Below are 23,793 nucleotides of genomic sequence, written 5' to 3' on the forward strand. Positions count from 1 at the left end.
AGGTGCATCTACAGGTGTATGTACAGGTTTGTGCAGGTGTATGTACAGGGTGTACAGGTGCATATACAGGTGTATGCAGGTGTATGTACAGGGTGTACAGGTGCATGTACAGGGGTGTACAGGTGCAGCTACAGGTGTATGCACAGCGGTGTGCAGGTGTGTACAGCGTGTACAGTGTATGCACAGGTGTGTACAGGTGTATGTATGGGGTGTGAAGGGGTGTACAGATGTGTGTGGCATGCACAGGTGTACATACAGGAGTATGCATGTACAGCTCTGTACAGGGTGTGTGTATATGTACAGTGGTGTGTGAACGGGCGTGTGTGTGTACAGGACAGGGGCTGTGTGTGCATCCATAGAGGTGTCTGTATGGGCACGCGTGTATGTACAGCTGCGTGTGTGTGCAGCTGTGGGGGGGTGTACAGGGGAGGGATTTTGTGCTTGCCTAGGGCTGTGCATGCACAGGGCAGCGTGTGTGGGTGTTGTGGAGGGTTACAAGTGCCTGTGCGTACAGGTGGGTGCTTGTCTGGGGGTACAGGCTGGGGGGGGAGGGAGGGGGGCTGGTGCAGGGTGGCTGGTGCAGGGTGTGCATGGCAGGTGTGCAGGGCTGCGGAGCAGACTACCCTGTCCTGGTGTGGCTCCGTCCCCTCACCTGCCCTGAGCCTGCAGGGAAAGTACCGATGCTTCTCTAAAAACAATCTGGCAGGAGAAATGCCATTTCCAAAACCCAAGCGAGAATCACTTTCATGGTTGCTGTACAATTCATTTAATGAAACAGGCAGCTATTTACAGCCGTCACCCCAGCGAAATGCCTTTCACCCCTTCCTCGCACTCCTGCAGACCCATTTTCTTCATTAATTTAGAATAATGACACTGTGAGGTTCCAAAGCGAAGCATGCAGCCCTGCCAGGCGCTGTGTCCTCCAGGAGCTGTGCTGCCCCATCCCACCCCATCCCCTGCTCCCCGGAGCACCCACCCCCCACCCGGCAATGCTGGTAATGCTCTGGTCCCCCCACTCTCTTCAAAGCCCAGCAGCCTCAGCACGAGGCTCCACCAGCCCTTTGGACCACAGCATCCCAGGGCATCCCACCAAGCAGCCAGTCATGGAACCAACCCTGGGGACGGGGACATTCTGTGGGCCACACGTGCTGCCCTGGGGGGGAGATCTGAGACCCTCGCAGGGGGGATGGGTTTTGCTGGGACTGGTGAGGCTGCAGGTGCGCAGCTGGGGGTGGCTGGGGCAACTTGCAGGGAAAAGCTGCAGCAGATGCATTTTTGCTCATGCCAGCGGCTGTCATGGTGGCAAAGGCTGCTCAGGGCATGCCAGGAGCGGAGCCGAGCACCTGTTGCAGGGCAGGCGTAGGGAAGGATGCTGCAGCGAGTGCTGCAAACCCCTGGGCAGGCAGGAGGACCCTGGTTGCCTCTGGTCCCGCAGGCAGGACAGCATCCCCGGCCCCTCAGCAGCGAGGAGAGCCCTGCCATCCACGGGGTGAAGCACACGGCCGTGGAGGGGCTGGGGAGCGAGACCCCAGCCTCAGAGCATGCCGCCAACAGCCCCACAGTTCTTGGCAGGGATGATTTTCCTCTTGCAGGCAAACATCTTCCGGAGCTCCCCGCGGAAGCGGTCGTGCAGCCAGGCGTAGAGGAAGGGGTTGCAGCATGAGGAGCTCATGGCAAACCAGTGGCAGAGCAGCTGGATGAGGAGGAAGTAGTGCTTGTTGATGAGGTTGATGTCGATGTCTCGGATGATGTTGAAGACGTGGATGGGGAGCCAGCAGACCCCGAAGGCCGCCACCACCAGCACAATGAGGCGGAAGATCTTTCTTTTCCTCAGACGGTCAAACTCGGCTTGGCTCTGCGTGGGGTGGCCAGGGACCACCCGGTTCCTCAGCTTCACTGAGATGCAGATGTAGGAGAGGGAGACGGCAGAGAGGGGCAGGATGTAGGTGACGATCAGGGTGCCATAGGCATAGGCCAGGCGCTGCGTCTCCTTCTCCATCCAGAACTCCTCGCAGATGGCGAAGCCCTCCTGCCGAAACTCCACGTGGTAGGTGTGGGCGATGGCGGGGGCCACCAGCACGCAGGACAGCAGCCAGATGCCCCCCACCACAGAGATGCAGCTGGTGACTGAGATGCGCTTCTTCAGGGGGTGCACAGTGGCGTAGTACCTGCAGGGAGGTAAATGGGGGAGCCTGAGCCCTAGAGCAGCCCGGCAGCCCAAGCCCCCCCCCCCCAGCAGCCCCCAGGGCAAGGGGTGGCTGGCGGCAGGGCTGGAGCCATGGGAGGCAGAGCCCTGCCAGCTCCAGGAGCAGGGGCACGGCCTTGGGCTGGGAAGGGGCTGGCTGGGAACAGGGGGGACAACTGCATCCCCTTGCTCTGCCATGGAGCCCCTGGAAGGACTGGGTTGCTTCTGCCACCTTCGAAAGCAGGGCCAGGCATGGAGCACGGAGCATCCCTCCTGCAGCCTGTCTCTGGACCCACCTTGAGGACCGCAGGCAGCACTGAGTGAATGACAATAAAAGCCAGCAGTTCCTCCTTTACTTCCTCCTCCACTGAGCATCTTCCACTCCTCTCCGTGGCAGTCCTTATGATCTCCCTTACAATCAAGGGCTGATCCTAAATGGGCTCCCAGCAAGGTACCTTCAGTGACCGTAATTAGATGTTATGCAGCTCTTTTGCATACTAAGTGCTCTGCCCCCTGGCACAGCCCGCCACTTAGTATTGCAGCATTTGCTATCGCAACATTAAATATTGCAACGTTCAGGAAAGCACTGACAGCTCTTCGTGTGCTTTGCTCGCAGGCTTGTGCTGAAGCCCGAGACCAGCAGAGGCCTGGGGCAGCCGTGTGCTCCCCCTCATTGGAGCTGGAGGATTTGAGCTAAAATTGTCCATTTACTATAAATCCCAATGACGTTTTATGAATGTGCTGAGGACAGTGTAATTTGGTGGCTGCCTCTTTAGCAGGAGAAACAAGCAATTAATTTTCACCCCCCAAAAAAGGGCTTTGCTGAAGAGCAAAAGGAGAACATCAGCACTGCTGGGACATCTCAAGCCCCTGGCGAGAGCAGCACAGCTCTGCCAGCAGTCCAGCCTCTCTCAGCTATTCCACTCAAATCTTTCATTTTTTTAATCTTCTCTTTTTTCCCCTCTCTTCCCATCATGGTCCTGCCCCGCTCCCGCCTGGGCAGAGGCATATGAGTGTGAGAGGCACTCTTGGTGCTGCCAGCGTCGCACCCATCCCTGCAAGGTTTGGAGCACCTTTTATGAGAGGAGGTCTCTATGGAAACACAGTTTTTACAAACCACCCCCATCAGACCCTGCCCAGGCGCACTCGGGGATGCAAAAGTGCTCTTCACCCAGGGGCCAGAGCACAGCATGATTTGAGTGCAGATTTGTCTGGCAAAGTATGAAGAACCAGGAGCAAACTCCAGCGAGTCCTTGTGAGAGAGCAGCGCCTGCCGGGAGCACAGATCTGGCTGCGGGGGAGCAGATTTCAGTAGCGATGGCTTTGTACAGGCAGGCGTGAAACCGCGCAACACCATTTCCCGATGCGGCCAGCCGAACGCCCCCACTGCACTTCCTCCACCTGAGCTCGAGTCCTGATGCTAAAGAGGAGGCTGCAGAGACACTGCAGAGATCCCCTGGATTTTTCCTTTTCCAGTTTTGAGCGTACAGCACTTAACACCCCAAGCTGACCAAGCAGCAGCTTGAGGGGACTGGGGATCCCCAAGCCACCCACCCTGCTGGTGCTTACCTGTCCACTGCGATGGCCATGAGTGTGAAGACGGAGACATAAACTGTCATGGGCTGCATCAAGAAGACAAAGTAGCACAAAAACTTCCCAAAAACCCAACCCTGGGGGTTGAAGGCATAGGCCAGGGTGAAAGGCACGCACGTAGCACACATCAGCATGTCAGAGAAAGCCAGGTTCCCGATGAAGAAGTTGGTGACGTTGTGCATCTTCTTGGTCTTGCAGATGACATAGAGGAGCAGGTAGTTGCCGAAGATGCCAACGAGGACAACCAGGGCGTAGCAGGGGATGATGAGGGGTTTGAAGGACTGGATGAGCTGCACCCCGGTGAACTGCGCGCTGGCATTGGAGTGGTTCTGCAGGGCAAGCTTGTAGACAGTGGTGTTGGCCCCGTCCCCCTCCATGGCTGCAGCTGAGCCCGTCTACCACAGGCAGGTGAGAAAACCCCTGTCTTGACCAGCCTCAGCACCCCAATATTGGGTGGTCATGGGTTTTAGGCATCCATGGGGCACATCCTGCTCCTTGTCATGGCTTTGCTGTGGCTGTCCTCCTGCCCAGCACCCTGCCCGGTACCCGGGGAGGCTCCCCAGGATGGTGGCTTTGTCCCGCGGGTTCCTGGGGAGGGAAATGGAAAAATCAGGCTCAGAAAAGGGGTGATGCTGGCACGCAGCCCTGCATCAGGAGGGGGAGACAGCCCCAGGCTCAACAGCGGTTATCGTGGGGTAGGGAAGAAGAGAAGGAGAAAAGCAGCAGGGCTGACCGTGAGCGCAGGGAAGGCACTTACCAAAATCGGGTCTCACCAGCACCCCTTTAAATGAAGCGCTTGCAGCAATCCTGCCTCTGCCCCAGCCCAGCCGGCACGGAGGGGCAGCTGCTGGCAGACAGAAAAGGGAAGCAGTGGCTGAGCCAGAAAATAGCTCCTAATGTTTCTGGAAATCACAAAGGACATTAATGGATAAACGAATAAAGATGCTCTACTACTTTTGCACTGCCTCAAAGCGTCGTGCGCCTGCACCCCGCTCATCCATCCCCCTAACGAGATTAACCAGGTCTCCTCAAGCACCAAGTCTGGCAGCCGCCAGCCCAGGTTTCATCGCTGCCGCAGTTCAGGGGGCTCAGCTGAGATGCTTTTGTAGACCCCGACACAGTCCTGCTGAAAGCAACGCCAGAGTTTCATGTCATCAGCTGTGAAGGGAATGGGGTGGGGGGCAAGAAGGAAATTCAGGGAAAAAAATTAGATCAGTCCTGGAAGATGGGTCCCTGCCTGCCCGGGCTGCTCCCCACAGGCAGCTGGGTCCTGCTGGGAGCCCATAGCCGGCACCTGGCCTCAGGGGAGTGCAGGCAGCACCGTCCCCGTCCTGCAGTGCTCACTGCCAGAGCCCCGGGACCACCTGCCCAGTGCAACCCCCTCTCCCAGGCTGTTCCCACATCCCCTGCCTCCCTCCCACCCACTGAATCATCTGACCACCCGCTGCAGTCCAACTTTAATTTCCTGGGCTATTTCCATATATTATCTCCTGCTCTTCCCCAGCACAGGACTTGCCACCCTGCTGATTTCCTTCTGTACCAGATGTTATTTCATTCTTAAGCCCTCACATATCTCAGCTAGTAGGACTGAAGCTCACCTGGCATATTTTGGAAGTCCCCAAGGGAACCCAAGGGAGAGCTGCCCCCAGCCACAGCTTCGTAATGCGTCTCAGCAGTCCCCCATAAGCTCTGCAGTCTGAATTTATATTAACTGGGCTTTAAGATCAACTTCCATGCACCCTGCCTGCCTCACCCCACATGTCGACAAGGCACCCCACCTCAAAGGATGCTTTCAGAGGCAGAAGAGATGGTTCAGAATCGTCCCTCTTACCACATATCAGATATCGAGTATCAATCAAATATTGAATCCAAAGCCCTGCAATCACCTCCCCACTGGCCAACCCCACACGACTCTTCGTTCTGCTCCAGCTGAGCATCAGCAGGTAAAAATCCCCCCACAAATAAATTACCGTGTGCAGAAGCCTCCTCCTGAGATACGTCCTCAGCCCTGCATGCATCCCTAAATGAAGGGCTGCTTTTCCAGGTGAAGCACCTGCAGCAAAGCACTTGGCTGTGCTGCCAAGCAGCATTTAAAGGCAGTCACCTTCCCGCAGGCTGGGCAGGCAGGGGGGAGCGGGCCCCCCCAGTGCCCCCTCACCAGCTGCAGAGGTGCAGTGAGATCGTGGTGATCTCAGTCCCTGTCCCTGCCTAGCTGTGTGGCTTGGCCATGCATCCTACCCCTGCTCCCGGAGCAAGGCTAGATCTGGCCCTTTGGACCAGGATGGGGAACTGGGCAAAGCAACCTCAGCTAGGAGAATTCTTATTTATTTTAGTTTATTGCAATTAACACAAGCTTCTCTGAGTAGACAGCAGAAAATGTAAATAATTAAGAGGTATTTGGGGAAAACGCCTCCCCCATCCCCAGGCTGAGGCTTCCTCCTGCCCTTTCTGCCAGCACCAGACTCCTGAGATAACGGGGGCTCATGCCAGAACCAAATGGGCACCCAAGGACACTAATGGGGTGCTCATGCATGCACTCCATTGGTGCTCAGGCTTGCACTACCCGTGCGATTAGTTGGGTGCTCATGGGTGAGCTGATGGGGTGCTCATGCATCAAATAATTGGCCATTTATGCACAAACTAAAAGGGCATTCCTGCATTTGTTAACTGGAATCTGCTCACTCAAAAAGCAGGCGAGGCTGTGACATGTACCCGGTGGAGCTGTGGCGACCAGCCTGGAGCAGTGGAAGGCACAAACATTTCTGCACCGACAAAGCCTGGGGCAAGCCCCAGCTCCTGGGGGGATCCCATACAGCTCCCCTGGGATTTGGGGTGTGACTGTGAACATCTGGAGGACATGTACACAGCTGGAGATGTGCAGTACCGAGTAGCCAGCAAAGCCACCCCAGAACAGCTCCCAGCCCTGCCAGGCTGCGATGGTGCGAGTGCTCGGGGCTGGGACCACCTCGCTGCTGAGCCCAGGACCATTGCGCCCATCGCCCTGTGCAAAGCCCACAAACTCCTGGGGAACAATTAGCATGGAAGGAATCTCTGCAGCAGCTTTTCACCTAACAGGAGCATTTTCCACATTAAAATGTCATCCTCACATCTCCTTTCTCTGCCAAAACTCTTCTCCATTATTCCCAAAAGAAAGTCTTTAAGCCACCAGGCACTTGGAACAGACAGTCCTGCCGGTGCGCCAGGCTGGCACCCATCCTGTGCGCGAACGCTGTGAGGAGCTCAGGGCTGCCTCTTCACCCTGTCCTGCCCAGGGGAGATGCTGGCTGCCATGTGCCACCACCATGCAGCAGGGTGATGAAGGGACACCCGTGCCACAGGGGGAACAGAACCCATTTTGGTGCCGGCTGGGTGGGCACAGCACCAGCTACATGCCACGGGGCTGCAGCCTGCACTGGGGCCCTCTGTGCCCAGCTGCGCAGGCATATGCAGCCCAGTGCCCGGCACACTCCTTGTCCTTGTTTTGTCTCCATGACATTGAGATCCATCTATTAATTACCTGGCAGTTGCCATGGTTATGCCAAAGCCCTCCAGGAGATGTTGCCAGTGCAGGATGAGAGGTGCCCCTGAGGCTGTGCACAGCAGCAGCTTTCTGCTCCCCATCCCAGGGCACATCTCAAACCCAAGTGCAGAGAAGGGGGCTCCAGGCAAGGCGATGCCAGAGAAGCCCCTTCCTGGGGCGAAGGCTGCATGCGATCACCCTGTGGTCCTGCCCCCTTGCATCCCCGAGCAGACATGCTGCCAGGCTGCAGCCCGTTAGGGCTGGCAGCTGGTTTCACCCAGACCCATCTCCAGCCTCTCCCGAGCCATTACAGCCCGACAGCAGCAACCTTACCCCCACGCGCCCATCAGCTCATCTCTGTGCCCTTTTCCATTACCAGTGTGGAAAATAAAAAAAGACCCCTGGGCCCCATTCTCAGCCCGCCCTGCCTGCAGATCCAGGGCTCCCCTTTAAAGTCAACCGCACTGCCAGCTAATATCATGTATATAATGGGTTTGGGCAATTTTCTCAATTACGAGTTCTAATTACGTTATTTCAATGGCTGCTTGTTCTGGGCGGCTTTTGGCTGCATTTCCCTGGGCTGCTGTGAAGACAGTGACACAACTTTGTCCTGTTGATCCGAACAGGTGATGGTCCGAGCAATTCCTACCAGAACAAAAGGACCATTAGAAGGGAGCACACAGGATAATTGATGCCAGGGCTGCGCAGGGAGTGCATGAGCCCCTCAGCACCAGAGCATCTTGTCCTGCCCCAGAGACATGGCTAAGCTTGTTGTGGACACACAAGCCCTGAGCCGGGACATGGTGCAGCCTTTGTCCTCCAGACATGCTGAGAGCACCCCTGAGCCCTGTCCTGGCAGCAGGCAGCTCCCCAGGCACTGCTCAGTGGGACCCCTGATCCCCCAGATCCATGGGTCAGCAGCACAACCTACAGCATCACGGCACGACCCACAGCATCATGGTAATTGCAGACACAGAATATATTTTTCCAAGAGGAGGCAGGGAGGGACAGGACAGCAAGTGAGAGCACAGCCCAGACTAATTCCAGGATATTTGCACTTTCACACTGTTTTTGCAATAAAAAGGAAAAAAAGAGCATTTATGGGAGTGTGGTAGGAATGGAGAGGAGACAAAGGATGATATTCAAACCCCAGACAGGTTGTATCCCCCTGCAAGGATCTGTGCCATCTGGCATGAGGCATTTGCAGCTCCTGGCAGAGGGTGTCCCCACCATTGCCATTGTGCCAGCTCCACTCCTAGAGCCAAAGAGTCCTCACCAAGCTCTGACTGTTCTATGATGCTCTATCATTATCCTCATCACCTACATCTTCCTCCGAGAGCTCTTCCTCGTGGGCTTCGGACTGTGCATCATCTTCCACTGGGGAGAGGAGATGCATGGCTGCAGCAGGAGCGGGGGGGCCTGACCCACTGAGGGGAGGCAAAACCCCCAGCTGCAAACACAGCCAGCAATCCCACCCCACGTTGGGAGCAGGAACACGGCACCATCCCACCCCTTGGCACCAAAGGCAGAGCAGAAAGCTGGCACAGACCACTGTGTCGAGCCCATAAATGCAAACAAGCACTAATCCGCCCCGAAGACCGGCAATCCCTCCATCTCCAGGGGGAAGCAGCCTGGTTGAGGGCACTAGCCACCACAGGACCCAGGAGCATCCCCAGCACAGCCCCCAGCCCTGCAGCTCGGTGGCACTCACGGGTGATGTGCTGCCCACTGAGATAGACTGGCCCAGCTCCACACTTGAGGAGGAAGGTGACAGGGGGGACCAGCTCCAGACCTTTGAGGCTGATCTGCAAAGAGTCGGAGCTCAGAGACCCCGGCCCCAACCTGGGTGAAGTTATCACCCCGTGGGCAGGGGCTGCACGCTGTGTGTTTTGTTGCCTGTACCATGGGGAGCACCGAGGTCCGCAGCGCTGCGATGGTCACTGGCTTGTGGTCTCCATAGGTGTTTTTCGAATCAACAGCCACCACGTGCAGCTCATCCCTGGCATCAGCCCCCAGGCAGATCTGTGGAGCCAAGCAGAGAGCCCGTGGCAGGGAGCCCCACCGGCAGCCAGCCCTGCTGCTGGGGCACAGGCTCACTCCGACGGGCTGCTCGGCAAGCCTCACATCTCACCGTTCTCAGCAGGACCAGGTGCTCCAAGAAGTCATCGTCCTCCTTCACCACACAGCTCTGGGTGCCCGTGTTCAGCTGGCAGCCTGCAGGGGTGCAGCATCATCTGTGCACATGCAAGCTGCTCCCCCAGCAAGCCTCGGGCCAGCTAAAAGCAGAGGTTTTCCTGGGCACACACTCAATGGGAAAGGGGAACCATGCCCCATGCACACCAGCCCAGCTGCCCGGAGAGCACAGCCACCACCTCCCCACTCGCTCCTGCCACCAGGTCCCACCAAAGCAGCCCAGGGCATGCATCTCCATACCCCACAGGGCAGCAACAGGCTTCTCCTCCGACAGCAACCTGGAGAAGAGAGAAGAGCCGCTCATCACAGCAAATCCAACACTGGCAGCAGGAACTCTGTGGAGCAAACAGCAGAGAAAACCGTGTTCAGCTGCTCTGGAGCAGAAACACAACACAAAAACATGACTTCAGAGCCCAGAGAGCAAACTCCCCAGTCCCAAAAGCCCAGAGCCAGGACAGCAGCTGGCCCAGCACCCCCTGGGCAGGGTAGCATTGCTAACTGAGGGATAAAACCACCTAGCCACTTATGCATCCCCTGGGGAAATGGAAAAGCCAGTTAAATAAACATATAGACAAAACCAGCCACAAGAGGATGAGCAGCCTCCCTGCATCAGGGGAGTGCTGCAAGCAAAGGTAGCACTGGGTGCTCCGTGCATGCTCCCAGCACAGGGCAATCCTGACTCAGCAGAGCAACTAAAGCTTCAGGGAGGCATTTAGTGCCGAGAGCACTTGGAAACCCCAAAATGCCACACAAGCATCAAGTGCTTTGCCAGCACAGGTGCTTGATCCAGCGGCACAACCTGGCACGGGACTGGGGTGTTGGAGGGAGATGCCCCCTACACAGCAGAGGCAGGGGGCATAGGACATGTCCATCCCCACACACTGCCCAGCAACACATACACAGGCAGGGAGAACAGCACCCAGAGAGCAGCAAGCACCTACACCCGGTGCTGACTGCTAATGAAGAGAAAGAGAACCCCGGGGGAGGTGCTGTTTGGGAATGCAACACAGGTGCCTGGGGGGGGAGGTGTCGTCAATGTACCCCCCAGGAGGAAAGAAACCCATCTGAGGCAGCTTTAGCTTGATTAGAGATGGGCACTAGCCCTGCTAACAGAACGTGCAGGGAGCTGGAGCCCCCATTTCCCTGGGACAGCCCCCCTTCACCCCCTGCCCTGGGCTTGCTTGCTGTTTGGGAAGTTACTCATTAACACGGTGGTCTTGCAGGGCTAACGAGCAGCTCCCAGGCTGGTGTTGGACTGTGTCCCCTCAGCGGGTCACCAATGGTACCCCAGGGAGGATGGGGCCACGGCAGGGCTGGGGGACACACAGGACCCTGTGCTCGGGGTCAGCTGCAGGGGTGAGGGACCAGCCTCCCAAGAGCCACCAAACTGATGTCGAAAGCTCTATATGGAAACAGTTGCCAAGAGCTGCATTTTGCTCTTTATTTTGTGAGCATATATATTATATTTTATTTTATTCATCCTTGCTGGGTATTAAAAGCAAAACAAGCCAAGGGGGGATCCCAGCAGGAGATCACAATGCTCTAGGCATCATCCCAGCACAGGGCGCTCTGCCTCTCCTGAGCAAATGCTCACACTGCTAAAAAATTCTGGAATTATGATGGGATGGTGGTGCCTACCTTCTGGTGCTGGCAGACCCGGGGTGGGGCACAAAGCTTCCCCTCCCAGCACAGAGGGCAGGTGGGTGCTGTGCCCAGCCCTGGGGAGGGACAACCCTGCATGCCAGGGACCCTGGCAGCACCAGGCTCTGCCCACGCTTTCAGGGTGCAGGGAGATGTGGCAGGGCTGGGGGCTGGCACCATGGCATGCCCAGAGCCCGGCTTCTCCCTGCCTGCCCGCTCAGCCGGTCCCTGCAGCCCCGAGCCCTGGGCAGCCCCTTGGGAAGGGCACACGGAAGCATCATCCCTCTGCTTGGCACAGATTTGAGACATCACAGAGTTTCAAAGGTTTATTTCACACACAGGGTGGGGGGAGACAAAACAGGACAACAACTTTACAGTCACCATGACATATTTACAACCAACATTATCCCCAAAGTCACTGCATGGTGTGGCGTGGGCACAGCTGCGAATACGAGGGCTCGTTTGTACACTGGCACCGCAGAGGAGCCAGCACAGCATCCTGGGGCTAGACCCGCCCTGCCACCACCTCCCACCACACCGGATGCACAAAGAGGTTTAAAGCAAGAGCTTAACCTCCCTGCCCTCACCCCACTGCCCCACGTACCCAGACCAGTGTGTGGGACAAAAACTGCCCTCCTGTGATGCTCCCCCTGCCTGACCCCGCTGCTGCACCTCCAGCTTCCTCCACCCCACTCCCATCCCCAAACAGTGTGGAAACATGGGTATCTACCCTGAACAGAGAGGGAGAAACAGAGGGAGATTTGACAAGACCATAATTCACTTTTTTTTTGCCCAGTCCCCCATGCTTGGAGCTCCCCTTGCTCCCCTGTGCTTCTTTGCTGAAGGTATTGCTGCAGCTCCTGGGATTGCACCCAGCCCTGGGAATGCAGTGGCTGGGGCAGGGATGGAGTGGCGATCCTGGGAAGGGCTTGTGCCTGCAGGAGGCTCTTCTCCCCTTCCTGACAGGCTGTCCAAAACCTGGCTGAGCCCAGACGACAAGCTCCTTTGTCCTTTAAGAGAGCAGAGCTGCCAGCCACCACATCCCACTGCCAGCCATGCCAGGAAACATCCCCAGGTGGGAGCTCGTCCCCCATCTGCACAGTGGGCGCAGGCACATCCCCGAGGCTGCGCTGCCTCTTGGCGAGTGGCTCGGAAGCTTTTTCCCAGCTGCTTCCAGCTCTCCAGCACCAACGGCACAGAGGAGCCATCTCCTCGGGCCTCACTGCAGCCACGAGCACTCCCGAGGGAAAGCCCCTCTCTTCTCTAGGTCGGTGCGTGCGCTGGAGGGTCCTTCCAGCACCATCACCCCCAGCACCGCTCCTCTGTCCCCTTCACAACGCCTGGCCCTGCAAGAAGAGGGTGGGAGGTGACACAGCATCACCCACCGGGCTCAACCCTTGCAGCAGCATAGCCCCGGGGACAGGGACCCAAGGCCACCACCCCGGGAGAAAGGGGAGCAGCGGGCACAGAAGGGGATCCGGGACTGAAGCCAGGCAAAACCCACCATGCGTGAGGTCTGGAGCTCCAGCAGCCCGTCAGCCAAGGGGGTTAAAGCATCCCGGGGCAGGCAGGGGTGTCAGACTCACGTGCTGAGAGCGGGCAGCTGCCTGCGGGCTGGCCAGAGGCTGCGCTCCCCCAGGGAAGGCAGCGGCCAAAGCGGGCAGAGGAGACGCTGCGAGGGATGATCGCCCTGATCCCGCTGCAGGGCCAGCTGCGCGGGAAGCACACTCACTCTCTTCCCAGCTCTCAGCTGCTCCCAGTCAGATGGAAGGACCCACGGGTGTCTCTTTGCCGTCAAACCTTAAACAGGAGAGTGCAGGGTGTGAAGTGCCCGGACCCAGCCCACAATTCACCATCCCATGTTCCCAGTGGGCATGAATCCTTCCTCAGAACGCACAAATTCAGGAAACACTTTCTTGCTCCTCTCTGCACATCTCTGCCGACAGCAGCTCTGCCTGTGCGTGATGGCAGGGACCCCTCTCGCCTCCAAGTATCAGGAAGGGTTTCGGACCAGAGAAAACTGGTTAAAATCCACAGTAACCAGAATAATTCAAATTTTGTCATACTAGTAAAAAACTCAGGGGAAAACACCCACCCTGTAATTTGCAAAAAAAAGTGTAAATCCACAGAAGGGTGTGGGCAGCGCGCGGGCAGGGCCACGGCACAGGCAGCCCTGCCACCCCCTGCCCTGGCTCAGGGCTGCCGCTACAGGAAGCCCATCTCCATCTGCAGGGCTGACACAGCGAGGGACGGAGGGTGACAAAGTACATTCCCTTCCCAGATTTACACTCTGTCAGAGGGCAAAGCGCCCCGCACAGCCTAGGCTGGTGACAGTGGCCCCCAGCTGCCTCACAGTGGAGGGGCTGCCTGCATTTTCCTACTCAAACAGCAGAAACTGGGAGTGGGGAGAGAAGGCGGATGGGATTCCCAGGCTTTGGGACACATTCCTGCTCGGCTGGTTTAGCTTCCCTATTCATCACCAGTGTTTCCTTCACCCAGGAACAGCAGACCCCAGCTGCCAGGATGGGGTGTTCCCCAGGAAGGGACAAGGCAGGACTGGGCTCGGACCCCAGCTCTGCAGCTCAGTGACGGGGCCAGGGTTTAGGGGAGCCTAAAGGCAGAGGGTGATGGTTCCCAGCCCCCCAGCCAAGCACCTCTCCCATGCACCCCAGAGTCTGCCTGCCCCCCAGCTCCAGGGTCTGCCTGCCCTCCGGCTCTGGGGTCTGCCTAACCTCCAGCTCTGCGCTGCACTGTCAGACCAGAGCCCCACCATCGACAAGCCCCTGCATCGTACCCCCAAAGGGTGGTCCCCCAGAGCCCCCCCAGACAAGGACTTGCAGGTACCTACTCGTCAAGCTGTGAGCACAGCGTGGTCTGGGTGCCCTGCAGCTGGGACTCGCCCAGGGGCCGCTGCCGAGGACCACTGCCCTGGGACAGGCTGGTCTCCTCCGTCCGGCTGCTGCAGCGGCTGCTGCCGCCGCTGCCCCGAGCCTCGCTGTCCTCCCCGGAGCGCCCGGGGGCTGCCACCTTGCTGTCCTCTGACGGGCCCCCCTGGGGGCTGAAGGCACAGGGGCAGCGCTGCAGGTCCTGTGAGACGGCGTGGAGCCGGCGGTCAGCGCGGCGCGGGCAGCACAGCAGCTTGCGGAAGGCACTCCTGAAGTCAGGGCTGCGGCAGTAGATGATGGGGTTGAAGGCTGAGTTGACGTAGCCCAGCCAGTTGAGGAAGAGGAAGAGCTGATCCGGCACCAGTGGCCGGCAGAAAACCTTGATGATGTTGGCCACAAAGAAGGGCAGCCAGCAGAGCGTGAAGGTGCCCATGATGATGCCCAGGGTCTTGAGCGCCTTGTGCTCCTTGATGGCCAGCAGACGGGAGGGCCGTCTCCGCCGGCTGCTCCTGGAGCTGGGGCTGGGGGGCTCCTGCAGGAACCTCACCTTGTCCTTGCCGATGAGCTGGACGTGTCGTGTAGCCACAGCGAAGACGCGGACGTAGACAAAGATCATGACGAGCAGGGGCACGTAGAAGGAGATGGTGGAGGAGATGATGGCGTAGGTCATGTTAGTGACAAAGTCGCAGCAGTGCGGGTCATCGTAGCAGCGCACTGCCTGCTCGTCTGTCCCATCCCGCCACCAGTGGTTCATGATGGGCAGGAAGGAGATGAAGGCAGAGATGGCCCACACCAGGCACACCACGGCCCGCGCCCTGCCCTTGGTCACCAGCGCCTCGTACTGCAGCGGCGACGTGATGGCGAGGTAGCGATCCACAGCAATGGCACACAGCGTCTCGATGCTGGCCGTGACACACAGCACATCCAGCGAGGTCCACAGCTCACACACCATCGTGCCGTAGGGCCAGTGGCCGCTCAGCAGGATGGTGGCCCCCGGTGGCACCACCAGCAAGCCCATGATAAGGTCGGCGCACGCCAGCGAGGTGATGAAGACGTTGGTCATGGTCTGCAGCCGCGGTGTCTTGGCGATAGCCACGATGACCAGCAGGTTGCCGGCCACGATGACCAGCACGGTGAGGCTGAGGGCGGCCCCCACCACCCACTGCCGGCTCAGGCTGGCGGCCCCGCTGCAGTTGCTGCCCAGCGCCGCCGCCCCCCAGGCGCTGCCGTTGCCCGCGGGCAGGGGACTCATGGCCGCCGGGCTGGGGGGCACGGCTCCCGCGCCCCGACGTGCGCACCCGCTGCCCGCAGCAGCCCTCGGGGCGGACCGGCGGGGCTGCGGCGGGGCCGGGCTCCCCTCCGCGGCGCTCCCCGGGCCGTGCCGGGAGGAGGAGCCTTTAAAGGCGCGGGGCGGCCCCGGGCTGCCCCGCTCCGGAGATCAATGAAAGAAGAGCGGGCTGTGGCACCGCCTCCCCCACGGCCTGGCACCCCCCGGCCCCCCGCGCTCCCCTCCGGCATCCCCGCGGTGCGCCCCAGCCCCTCGCCGTGCGCCTCTCCCGTGCGCCCCAGCCCCTCGCCGTGCGCCCCTCGCCGTGCGCCCCAGCCCCTCGCCGTGCGCCCCTCGCCGTGCGCCCCAGCCTCTCTCCGTGCGCCCCTCGCCGTGTGCGCCAGCCCCTCCCGTGCGCCCCAGCCTCTCTCCGTGCGCCCCTCCCGTGCGCCCCAGCCCCTCGCCGTGCGCCCCTCGCCGTGTGCGCCAGCCCCTCCCGTGCGCCCCAGCCTCTCTCCGTGCGCCCCTCGCCGTGCGCCCCTCGCCGTGCGCCCCAGCCCCTCACCGTACACCCCTCGCCGTGTGCGCCAGCCCCTCCCGTGTGCCCCAGCCTCTCGCCGTGCGCCCCTCGCCGTGCGCCCCAGCCCCTCACCGTGAGCACCTTGCCATGCGCGCCAGCCTCTCGCCATGCACCCCATGCCCTTGCAGCGCGCCCTTCACTGTCCACTCCAGTTCCTCTTTGTGCCCCTCACCGTGTGCCCCAGCCCCTCGACGTGCTCCCCATCGCCTCTCTGTGTGTTCTAATCCCTCTCCATGCCCTCACATGCATTTCAGCCTCTCACCGTGTGCCCTCCACTGTGCACTCCAGTTCCTCTCCATGCCCCTCACCATGGGCTCCAGCCCTGCACCATGCACTCCAGCCCCTCGCTGTGGCCCCAGTCCCACACCATCTGTCCTGGTTCTCTGTGCACCCTGCACTGTGCCACGCACATGCCAGCGCCTTGCCATGTGCCCTGGTCCTTCTCCATGCACTCCTCATCCTGCACCTCTCTGTCCTTCTGTGCACCCCTCAGTCCCTCCATGTGCCCCTCATCACCTGCTCTGGTCCTTCTACATCCACCTCAGCACCTTGCCCTGCACCTCTTGCTCTAGACTCCTCACTGTGCACCCCAGGACTTTGCTACACGCCCCCTACCACATGTCCCTCAGTAAACCCCTCACTGTGCTCAGGCTCTCCCTGGGCAGGACAGGGGACAGTGACTTCCCTGTCCTCCCAACATCAGCAGAGGGTAGCAAGATGACAGCCCCACACCAAACAATGACATCCAGGGCACCTCCATCACTGTTTCACCTCCACATTTATTGCCCAAACCTCCTTCCCAGCAGATGGAGGAGAAGGAGCACACCTTTGCTGCTCTCCCTTGTGCGTTTGGGTGGATGCTGGTGTTCTGGAGACCTCCAGCCACACTTCCTTCTCCACTCACACATGGCCGTGGGGAGCCATCTCAGACTGGAAGGTACTGGGCTGCTCCAGGGCCCCAGCAGCCTTGGTCCCATCACTACCCCCAGCTCCACTCCTGAGGGCCCCTGGACAGACTCCAGAGTGGGTAAGTTTTTCACTATCAGCTATTTATACAAATACTGGAACTTCTAAGACAGGCGCTCTCCAAATATGGCATTTTGAAGTTTCAGCCAAATGGGGGAATGTTGACAAAGAGGAAAAAAATATGTGTAAAAAATTATCCAGTTGGCATTTCTTCCCATTCATGAGCTAGCAAAACAGAGCCCCATTTTTACAAGCTTGATCTTTACAAGACTGTTTTGATTTTTCAAAGCAGTCAGACAAGGGCTTGATGCAACCTCTTTTAGCTCCCAGCTCTGGCATTAATTGCTGGCTTGGACCAAGCCCTGGACTTGCTATTTACAGGGCGATTTGTCCCTCCGCTGGAACGATGCATGGGACAAACAAGATGTGTGCAGGAACATCATCGTTTTTCCAATGCGGCTGCATGCGTAACTCCGACGTGGATCAGCACACAGAGCTGCAGCTGGATTTTGTGTCTGAAAAGTAAAGCAAGAGCATCTGTGGGCACGTCCATGGATAACGAGGGCACTGGGTTTGGCTCCATGGAGCTGGCAGAGGACAGGCACGGGCGCAGGATGCTCAGCTCTGTTCACAGCTCTGCCACCACCCTGCTGAGTGACCAGGGGCTGGCGGCTTCCCATCCTCACCTCTGAATCCCCAGCAGCCTGGTGCGTGCCCACCCGGCAGAGCTGGGCTGTGTGCTGGCTCCTGGGCACCAAAAGGGCTGCAGGACTCAGCCCTGGGAGTTTTATAGTGTATTCTCCTGCAGACGCTCCCTCGAAGTGTTTTCAGACCACACCACCGTACCCCGGAGGGGATTTCCCACTGCATTCAAGGCGGGTAGGAGACAGATACACCGCCTGTGGTGGGACAAACAGCCAGGAGTGCTCGGGGTGCCAAAGCAGGCATCCAGAACACTGCTTCTGATGTCTTCTCTCTGGCACTTTAATGAGACTTTTCCTTCCACTGCCAGCCAGGAGAGCCCAGCACCCTCCCCCCTTCCCAGGGAGCTGACTGGACTGGAGAGAGGAAGGGAGAGTCCCAGGCATTTCATCAAGGCAGGGGAAGTAACGTGGCTCAATATCTTTGTCCCAGTTTTACAGCTGGAAAAGCTGAAGCACAGAGATGCTGGGTCTCGAGCAGCCCCGACCTCCATCCCCACTGCTCTAGAGCCTTGACCCACACCCCTGCAGCGCTGGAGACACCAGCTGCACCCTCCTGTGCAGGGCTGTCACCAGGGAAAGCATCCTCTCCCCTTGCCCATCCCTGCCACAGGCCAAAACCCCTGGCCCGGGTCTACCTGCACAACCGCTGCCACTGCAGGGAGAGGCAGAGCTATCCCTGGAGAGATCCTGCGGGGAAGTGCTGGCCAGCGGGTCAAGTGGCTGTTTAGAAAACTCTGGGAAAATATGTTTATGCCATGGATCAGAGCAACTCCTTTGGCTGTTGCTACAGAATAAACAATGGATATTTAAAAATACTTCTTTATACACAGGGGTTGAGTCAGGATGGATTAGGGAAGATCCCTACTTGGGAAGAGATGGGATGGAGGGAACAAGCAGAGCAGCTCTCCTTGTTGGGTAGTGCGTGGAGCTCCTGGTGCCCACAGATGTGTTTGGAGAGAGGAAACAGATGCCTGAGCCAGTCCCAGACACATCTGAGGGGGCGCAGGGTCTGCCTGGCCGGGGAGGTAACGGGGTGAGACAGCTCAAGCAGCAGCTATGGAGCCGTCTGCAGAGGGTGTTGAGCAGCTCCTGGAGGATGCGTCATCCTGGGGCATTTTCCCCTGCAAATGGAACCTGGCACCAGAGCAAGGTGCCTCCAAGGTCCTGGATTCCTCCCAGAGTGATGCAGAGGGCGAGGCTGCATGCCAGCCTGCAGCATCAGGCTCCCTCGTGCCCACTGATGCCCAGCACCGCCGTGGCAGTGAGCAGGAGCCAGCCCTTAGACCAGGGGAGGGTGGAGCAGGGGCTTCCTCTGTGCCAGTGTCTCTCCTGCAAGGAGCTCAAACACCCTTTTGTAGATTCCTGAGGAAATATCCTGGGGTCCTTCAGAGACAGCTGGACACAAGCCCACCTTTCTCCAGCTGGTGCACCAGCGCAGCCCCCCTGGCAGGGCCAGGGCAACCCACTTTGGCTGGCACTGGCATCCTCAGCCCGTGTAAGGTGTAAATCACCCTCCCTGATCTTAAAGTTTTCACGTGCTGGCACTCCTGTTGAAGTGGATGTAAAGTCCCTGCACTGTTTTAATCCCTGTCCCACAGCCTTATCCACCCCAAGCAGGCTGCACGCACACAACAACCCTAATGAAGTGTTTCAGGTTCACACATACGGTTCTAGTTCCACTAATCCCCCTGGCCAGGGGTGTGGGTGAGCCATGATCCAAGACGTGTAAAGCAGATAAATCAGTGCCTGGCATTTAGCAGATAGAGGGGAGCTTGTGACGACTGCGGGAGCTTGGCAGCCGCGAGGTCTGGCTCCAGCCCACTTAGGGGAAGGGCAATGCTCCCCGAGGGGTGACGTGCTGGTGTCACACTGTCAGGGTACAGCCGGCCTCAGGGCTGCGAGGTGAGCCCGAGCCGTGGCACTGACCCTCTCACCTGCAAACTGGAGAGCCAGACCTTGTCCAGACCCAAGCTACTCCAGCGTGCCTGTGCAGATACAACTGGGACAACGCTGCTTAAGGGAGGATGGATCATTTCTGCCTGCCCAAGGGACAAACCCAGCCTGGGCAAGGGGGCACAAGCCTGTGCGCCAGCAGCTGGCAAGGAGGAGGGCACCAGCTATCAGATCCCTGCCCAAGCTCCCATGACCTGCCATCTCAGGTATTAAGCACAGTTTTAATCCTCTGTCCCTCATGTCCAATTCATAATTGCATCTGTGAGCTCAGCACAGCTGCTGGGCCCCAGGAGGGCAGGCAGGCACTGAGGATGGGCTGAGGCTCAACGGGAGGAGACACCAGGCAGCAACGGGCAAGCGCCAGCTTTGCCTCCCAGCATCATTAAACATAGCACATTCAGACTCTGCCAAGGCTGAGCCAGGCTGATGCCACACTAGGATAAAACAAAAGCTTTTTATAGCTGGGAACTCTTGCTTTCTCCCCTGGCAGGCTGTTTGCATACTTGCTGTTACAGAACAAGTGATAAAAACTAGCACACGGCAGGCAGCACAGCGGCACTGCTGCTCTCTGCCATCACTGCTGCAGGCACACCAACAGTGGGGATACATGCATCCCCCTCCCGGTGTGGCCTCACTGCTCTCCCCTTTGGTTCAGCCATCCTCAGCTTCCTCATAGAGGAAGAAGGTCAGAAAGCAAACACAGTGCAGCAAGTGATTGTGCTGAAACTGCCAACAGAGCATTTGAGGGCTTTTGCCTGTCCATCCTGGGGCATGGGTGCAGGGAGCAGAGCAGCAGAGAGGCACTACTGCACCCAGAGAGATGCAGTTCAGCTTTGCACCAGTAAGAGACCATGCCAGAGCCCCTCCTGAGCCAGGCTTGTGTTGCAAAGCATTGCCCGTCCATGGAATTCAGAGCCAGAGCTGTGCTGGCGCAAATCCCCAGCCCAGAGCAAAGGGCAAGGGCAGCTGGAGAAGTTCACCACCACCGCCTGGGAAAGCCACGAGCACCAGCACCTCTGGGATGGGTGCCGCACCCCTGCAGCCTCATCAGCACTCATTCTCCTCCCTGGTTTCCAAAAAAAAGTTTCCCCAAGAAACCACACACACCCCAGGAATGTAACAGCACCCTTCCTCCTGGCTCATGTGCCGCAGCCTAGTCAGAGCAGCCTGAGCGACTGCTAGAGCCCTCAGTAACTTCAGGATATGATTTATTTATGCAAACTCTCCGGGGAAGCACCCAGGCAGGTGCAGGGCAGCAGGCTCAGGCAGGACTAGCACCCCTGAGACCTGTCCCTGGACAGCAAGGACATCCCACCAGCCCAGGAGCCCACAGGCTCCCCACATCCCCCCATGCACAGGGCTCTTGGCGAGCTCTGCCCAGAGACCCCCCATCACCCTGCAATGCTGCATGGGGCTGACGAGACACCCCCTCCACAGCAAACCCAGCCAGGCTCAGAGCCACCCACAGCCCAAAGTCACACACCCCGTGCCATTACCTGCACCAGAACAAGCCACCAGCCCCTGGAAGGTTGCCCATTACAGCACTGACCACCCCCAGGGTCCCACCACCTCCCCAGTCTCCCTCCCTAATCCCTCAGTGCCTCCCAGGTGGAGGGGGCTGCATCCCAGCTCAGCATTAACCCCTTCTTGCTGGGCAGGGAAGACCCTTCTTCCCAGCTGCAGGGAAGACCCTTGCCCACCCACTCAGGGCCACAGGGACACCTGGGGACAGCACAGGAGGTCAGTGAGGACTGCGTGAGGCTCTACCTTCTGCCAAAGCAAGAGCTGCTCAAGGAGCATCATTTCACCCCAAATCCCCCCAGCAGTGCGGTGTGGCATGGGGAGGGGGCCCGGGGTTTGGCAGGGTGGGCTCGGGGCCAGGCCAGGCGCTGCGCTTTTGGCAGTGGGTCCTGCTCTGCCTTTAATGTCTGCAGCGGTAATTAGTCTGGGGCTCTTGAACTGAGACTTTAGGAATAGTTTCCATATCAGATTCACAAATCTTGCTTTGAAGTTGTTTGGAATTATCTGTCATCATGTTTCCTTGTCGGCACATAAACACGCTGTGATGAAGCTTTAACCCACTGGGTACTGCCTGTCCCGGGAAGGCTGGAGGAAGCTGGACATAAACTCTCGGCTCTATATAAACTCTCCTCCTCTGGTAAGCGCAAGTGCAGCTCTGGGAGTGGGAGCATCGTGTTGGCTGGGGCTCAGGCACAGGCAGCAGCAGGAAAGGAAAAATTCTCTGTGTCATAAAAAGTGCTGTTTCACTGACACTCCCGCAAGCTGCTGGTTTAGAGTGTGGGTTCCTCAAGGCACGCTCGATATCCCACCGTACTTGCGAAGGGAAATGCTTCCCTTTGCAGGGCAGCATGTATCCCACTTTTACAGGGGCTTAAGCAGGGTTTGTGATTTGCATCTGGGACAGCTTATAACCCATTGCTCACCTGGTGACCTGCGGCAGAGCACGGGGTGTAAGCCCGGTGCCACTCCGGTGCTGCCATCCCGACTCGGAGCCCTGCTTCCCGCAGCGGCAGGGACAGGAGCATCATGGCAGGCTCCAAGCTCCCACATTATTTGGGAGGGCGAGCGGCCATCTCACACGCTCACATCCTGTTTTCCAAGCGAAGCTCCTGGGAGCAAATGCATCGATAATGATGAAAGAGGCAGCATGTACCCTGGGTACCGAGAAGGTCAGAGCCTGCTGCTGGCTGCCTGCGCAGGCAGGGCTGAGGTCATTCAATTCCCTGTTTATTAGCCTGTTCCCACAGTGTTTTGCCCACCGCAATGCCCTCCAGGGCGAAGGATGGGGCTGGGCAGGGTTGGTGGGATCCGTCCTCCTCACCTGGGGCACCCCGGGGTGGCTCTGTGGGGACAGACAGGGCTGGAGGGGTGAGAAACCTGGCACAGCGAATGCAGCTTGTTACCCACCACGGTGGTGAGAGGCACCGCATCCCACCAGAGAGGAGATGGAGGCACAGGTCTCGCTGCTGGGGCCGATCCTGCCCTGCTCAGAGCAGGCAACCCGGGGCTGCAGCTCTTCCCAAGGCTACGGCAGCATTGTGAGAATTAGGGAAAGGGGCATTGAGATCCTGAAACCCGGCCAGTGTCAAAGGCTATGCTAAAGCAATTTCAGGTCCTTCTCCTGCCCCCCAAGCCCCTGTGCAATTATGTTTTCAGATTAAAAAAAAAAGAAACCATAATAAAGCTGTTTTCTTTCCCATGTTGCTGTGGGGGAAGCCTGCGGCAGCAGCAAGATCAGCGCCTGCGGGCAGTTATTCCCAGTTTCTGACATTTTTAACACACCTCGCAGCAGGGCTTCACTCCCAGTATTTCCCATCTCCCTCCAGCTACAGGTACCCCTGGTACCAGTGAGAGTCCTTGTGCTGCTGCTGGGATCTGCAAAGGTTTTACAGACCTTTTCCAACTCCTTCTCCATTGTTTCTGGTTTTCCTGCAGTTATTGCTAAAGAAAAACAGGGTGGGGGGGGAAGGAGGGTGAAGTTTGCAGTAACAGTGGTACAGATTTCACAAATCGTGTGGAAACTGTCGTGAAAAAATGTCAGCAACAAAAAAAAAATATCAGAGAGTAGCTGTGCTTTCAGGCAGAGGTTTCCAAGGAAGAGAGGAGCATCCTGATGGTGCTTTTTCCTTGGTTCTGCCCCAGCCGCAGGGCAGGAGGGTGAGGATCCAGCCCTGCTGTGGGGAGAGAAGGCTGCTTTGGGCAAAGCCAGGCAGGGATCCGGGAGGGAATGAGGGGCAGCAGCCTGAGTGGAGCTGCCTGCCAGCCCGGCCACGGCCACAGGACACCAGCCAAACCACCACATGCCACCTCAGTGCCAAACCTCCACGTGCCACATAGGTGTCAGAGCCCCAGTGTTGCCTGTGGCTGCCTCCCGCAGCGCATCCCGCTGCACCAGGCAGCACCTGCTGAAGCTCCTGGTGGTACCCGGGTACCCCCTACCCTACAGCATCCCTGCTTCCCAGCACCCTGGTCCCCTCCTGGGCCTGACCCTGTACCCAGCGCCCATGCAAGGGCTCGCCTCTTCTTGTGCAGCCCCTGGGCTGCTTTTGCTTCCAGCTCCCGATGTTTGCAGGGTGGAAAGACAACAACAACAACAACAACAAGGAGAAAGAGGTCAGGCGCTTCCCCTCTGGCTCTGGCCTCTGGCCGTGGCAGTGGTGGTGGCTCCCATGCCTTGGCAGCTATTTTTAACCCATGCATTCCTCCTGCCTCCCCGGTGTTTGTCAGAAACTTCCTTCTTAAGGGAAGCAAATGGGGAAAAGGTTTCTCCTGGCAGACTGCATCC

The 23,793-nt window shown here is 58.5% G+C and overlaps 3 protein-coding genes across 3 annotated transcripts; all 3 read right to left on the reverse strand.

The window, feature by feature from the left end:
* Positions 1-1,528: 1,528 nt before the first annotated feature.
* Positions 1,529-4,157, reverse strand: LOC119140478 (prolactin-releasing peptide receptor-like). Its single transcript, XM_037371860.1, has 2 exons — positions 3,755-4,157; positions 1,529-2,168 (listed from the first exon to the last, which is right to left on the reverse strand). Exons 1-2 carry the CDS (start codon positions 4,153-4,155, stop codon positions 1,535-1,537), a joined length of 1,035 nt encoding a protein of 344 aa, XP_037227757.1. The 5' UTR covers positions 4,156-4,157; the 3' UTR covers positions 1,529-1,534.
* A 4,432-nt stretch (positions 4,158-8,589) lies between these two features.
* Positions 8,590-9,795, reverse strand: LOC119140278 (nucleoplasmin-like). The gene is made up of 5 exons (XM_037371441.1): positions 9,732-9,795; positions 9,430-9,512; positions 9,201-9,320; positions 9,010-9,103; positions 8,590-8,675 (listed from the first exon to the last, which is right to left on the reverse strand). Exons 1-5 carry the CDS (start codon positions 9,793-9,795, stop codon positions 8,590-8,592), a joined length of 447 nt encoding a protein of 148 aa, XP_037227338.1.
* A 2,873-nt stretch (positions 9,796-12,668) lies between these two features.
* ADRB3 (adrenoceptor beta 3) lies at positions 12,669-15,269 on the reverse strand. The gene is made up of 2 exons (XM_037371735.1): positions 13,981-15,269; positions 12,669-12,932 (listed from the first exon to the last, which is right to left on the reverse strand). Exons 1-2 carry the CDS (start codon positions 15,267-15,269, stop codon positions 12,893-12,895), a joined length of 1,329 nt encoding a protein of 442 aa, XP_037227632.1. The 3' UTR covers positions 12,669-12,892.
* Positions 15,270-23,793: the final 8,524 nt, after the last annotated feature.

This window comes from Falco rusticolus, chromosome 20 (assembly GCF_015220075.1).
Source record: "Falco rusticolus isolate bFalRus1 chromosome 20, bFalRus1.pri, whole genome shotgun sequence".
Taxonomy (NCBI): domain Eukaryota; kingdom Metazoa; phylum Chordata; class Aves; order Falconiformes; family Falconidae; genus Falco; species Falco rusticolus.

Coding starts and splice junctions, on each gene's coding strand:
- LOC119140478 (XM_037371860.1), bottom strand. CDS start 4,155: ATGGAGGGGGACGGGGCCAACACCACTGTCTACAAGCTTGCCCTGCAG. Junction 2,169..3,754: donor ATGGCCATCGCAGTGGACAG/GTAAGCACCAGC, acceptor ACCTCCCTGCAG/GTACTACGCCACTGTGCACC.
- LOC119140278 (XM_037371441.1), bottom strand. CDS start 9,795: ATGAGCGGCTCTTCTCTCTTCTCCAGGTTGCTGTCGGAGGAGAAGCCT. Junction 9,513..9,731: donor GCCTGTTGCTGCCCTGTGGG/GTATGGAGATGC, acceptor GCACCCCTGCAG/GCTGCCAGCTGAACACGGGC. Junction 9,321..9,429: donor ACCTGGTCCTGCTGAGAACG/GTGAGATGTGAG, acceptor TTGGCTCCACAG/ATCTGCCTGGGGGCTGATGC.
- ADRB3 (XM_037371735.1), bottom strand. CDS start 15,269: ATGAGTCCCCTGCCCGCGGGCAACGGCAGCGCCTGGGGGGCGGCGGCG. Junction 12,933..13,980: donor CTGTGCTCACAGCTTGACGA/GTAGGTACCTGC, acceptor CTCCTGTTTAAG/GTTTGACGGCAAAGAGACAC.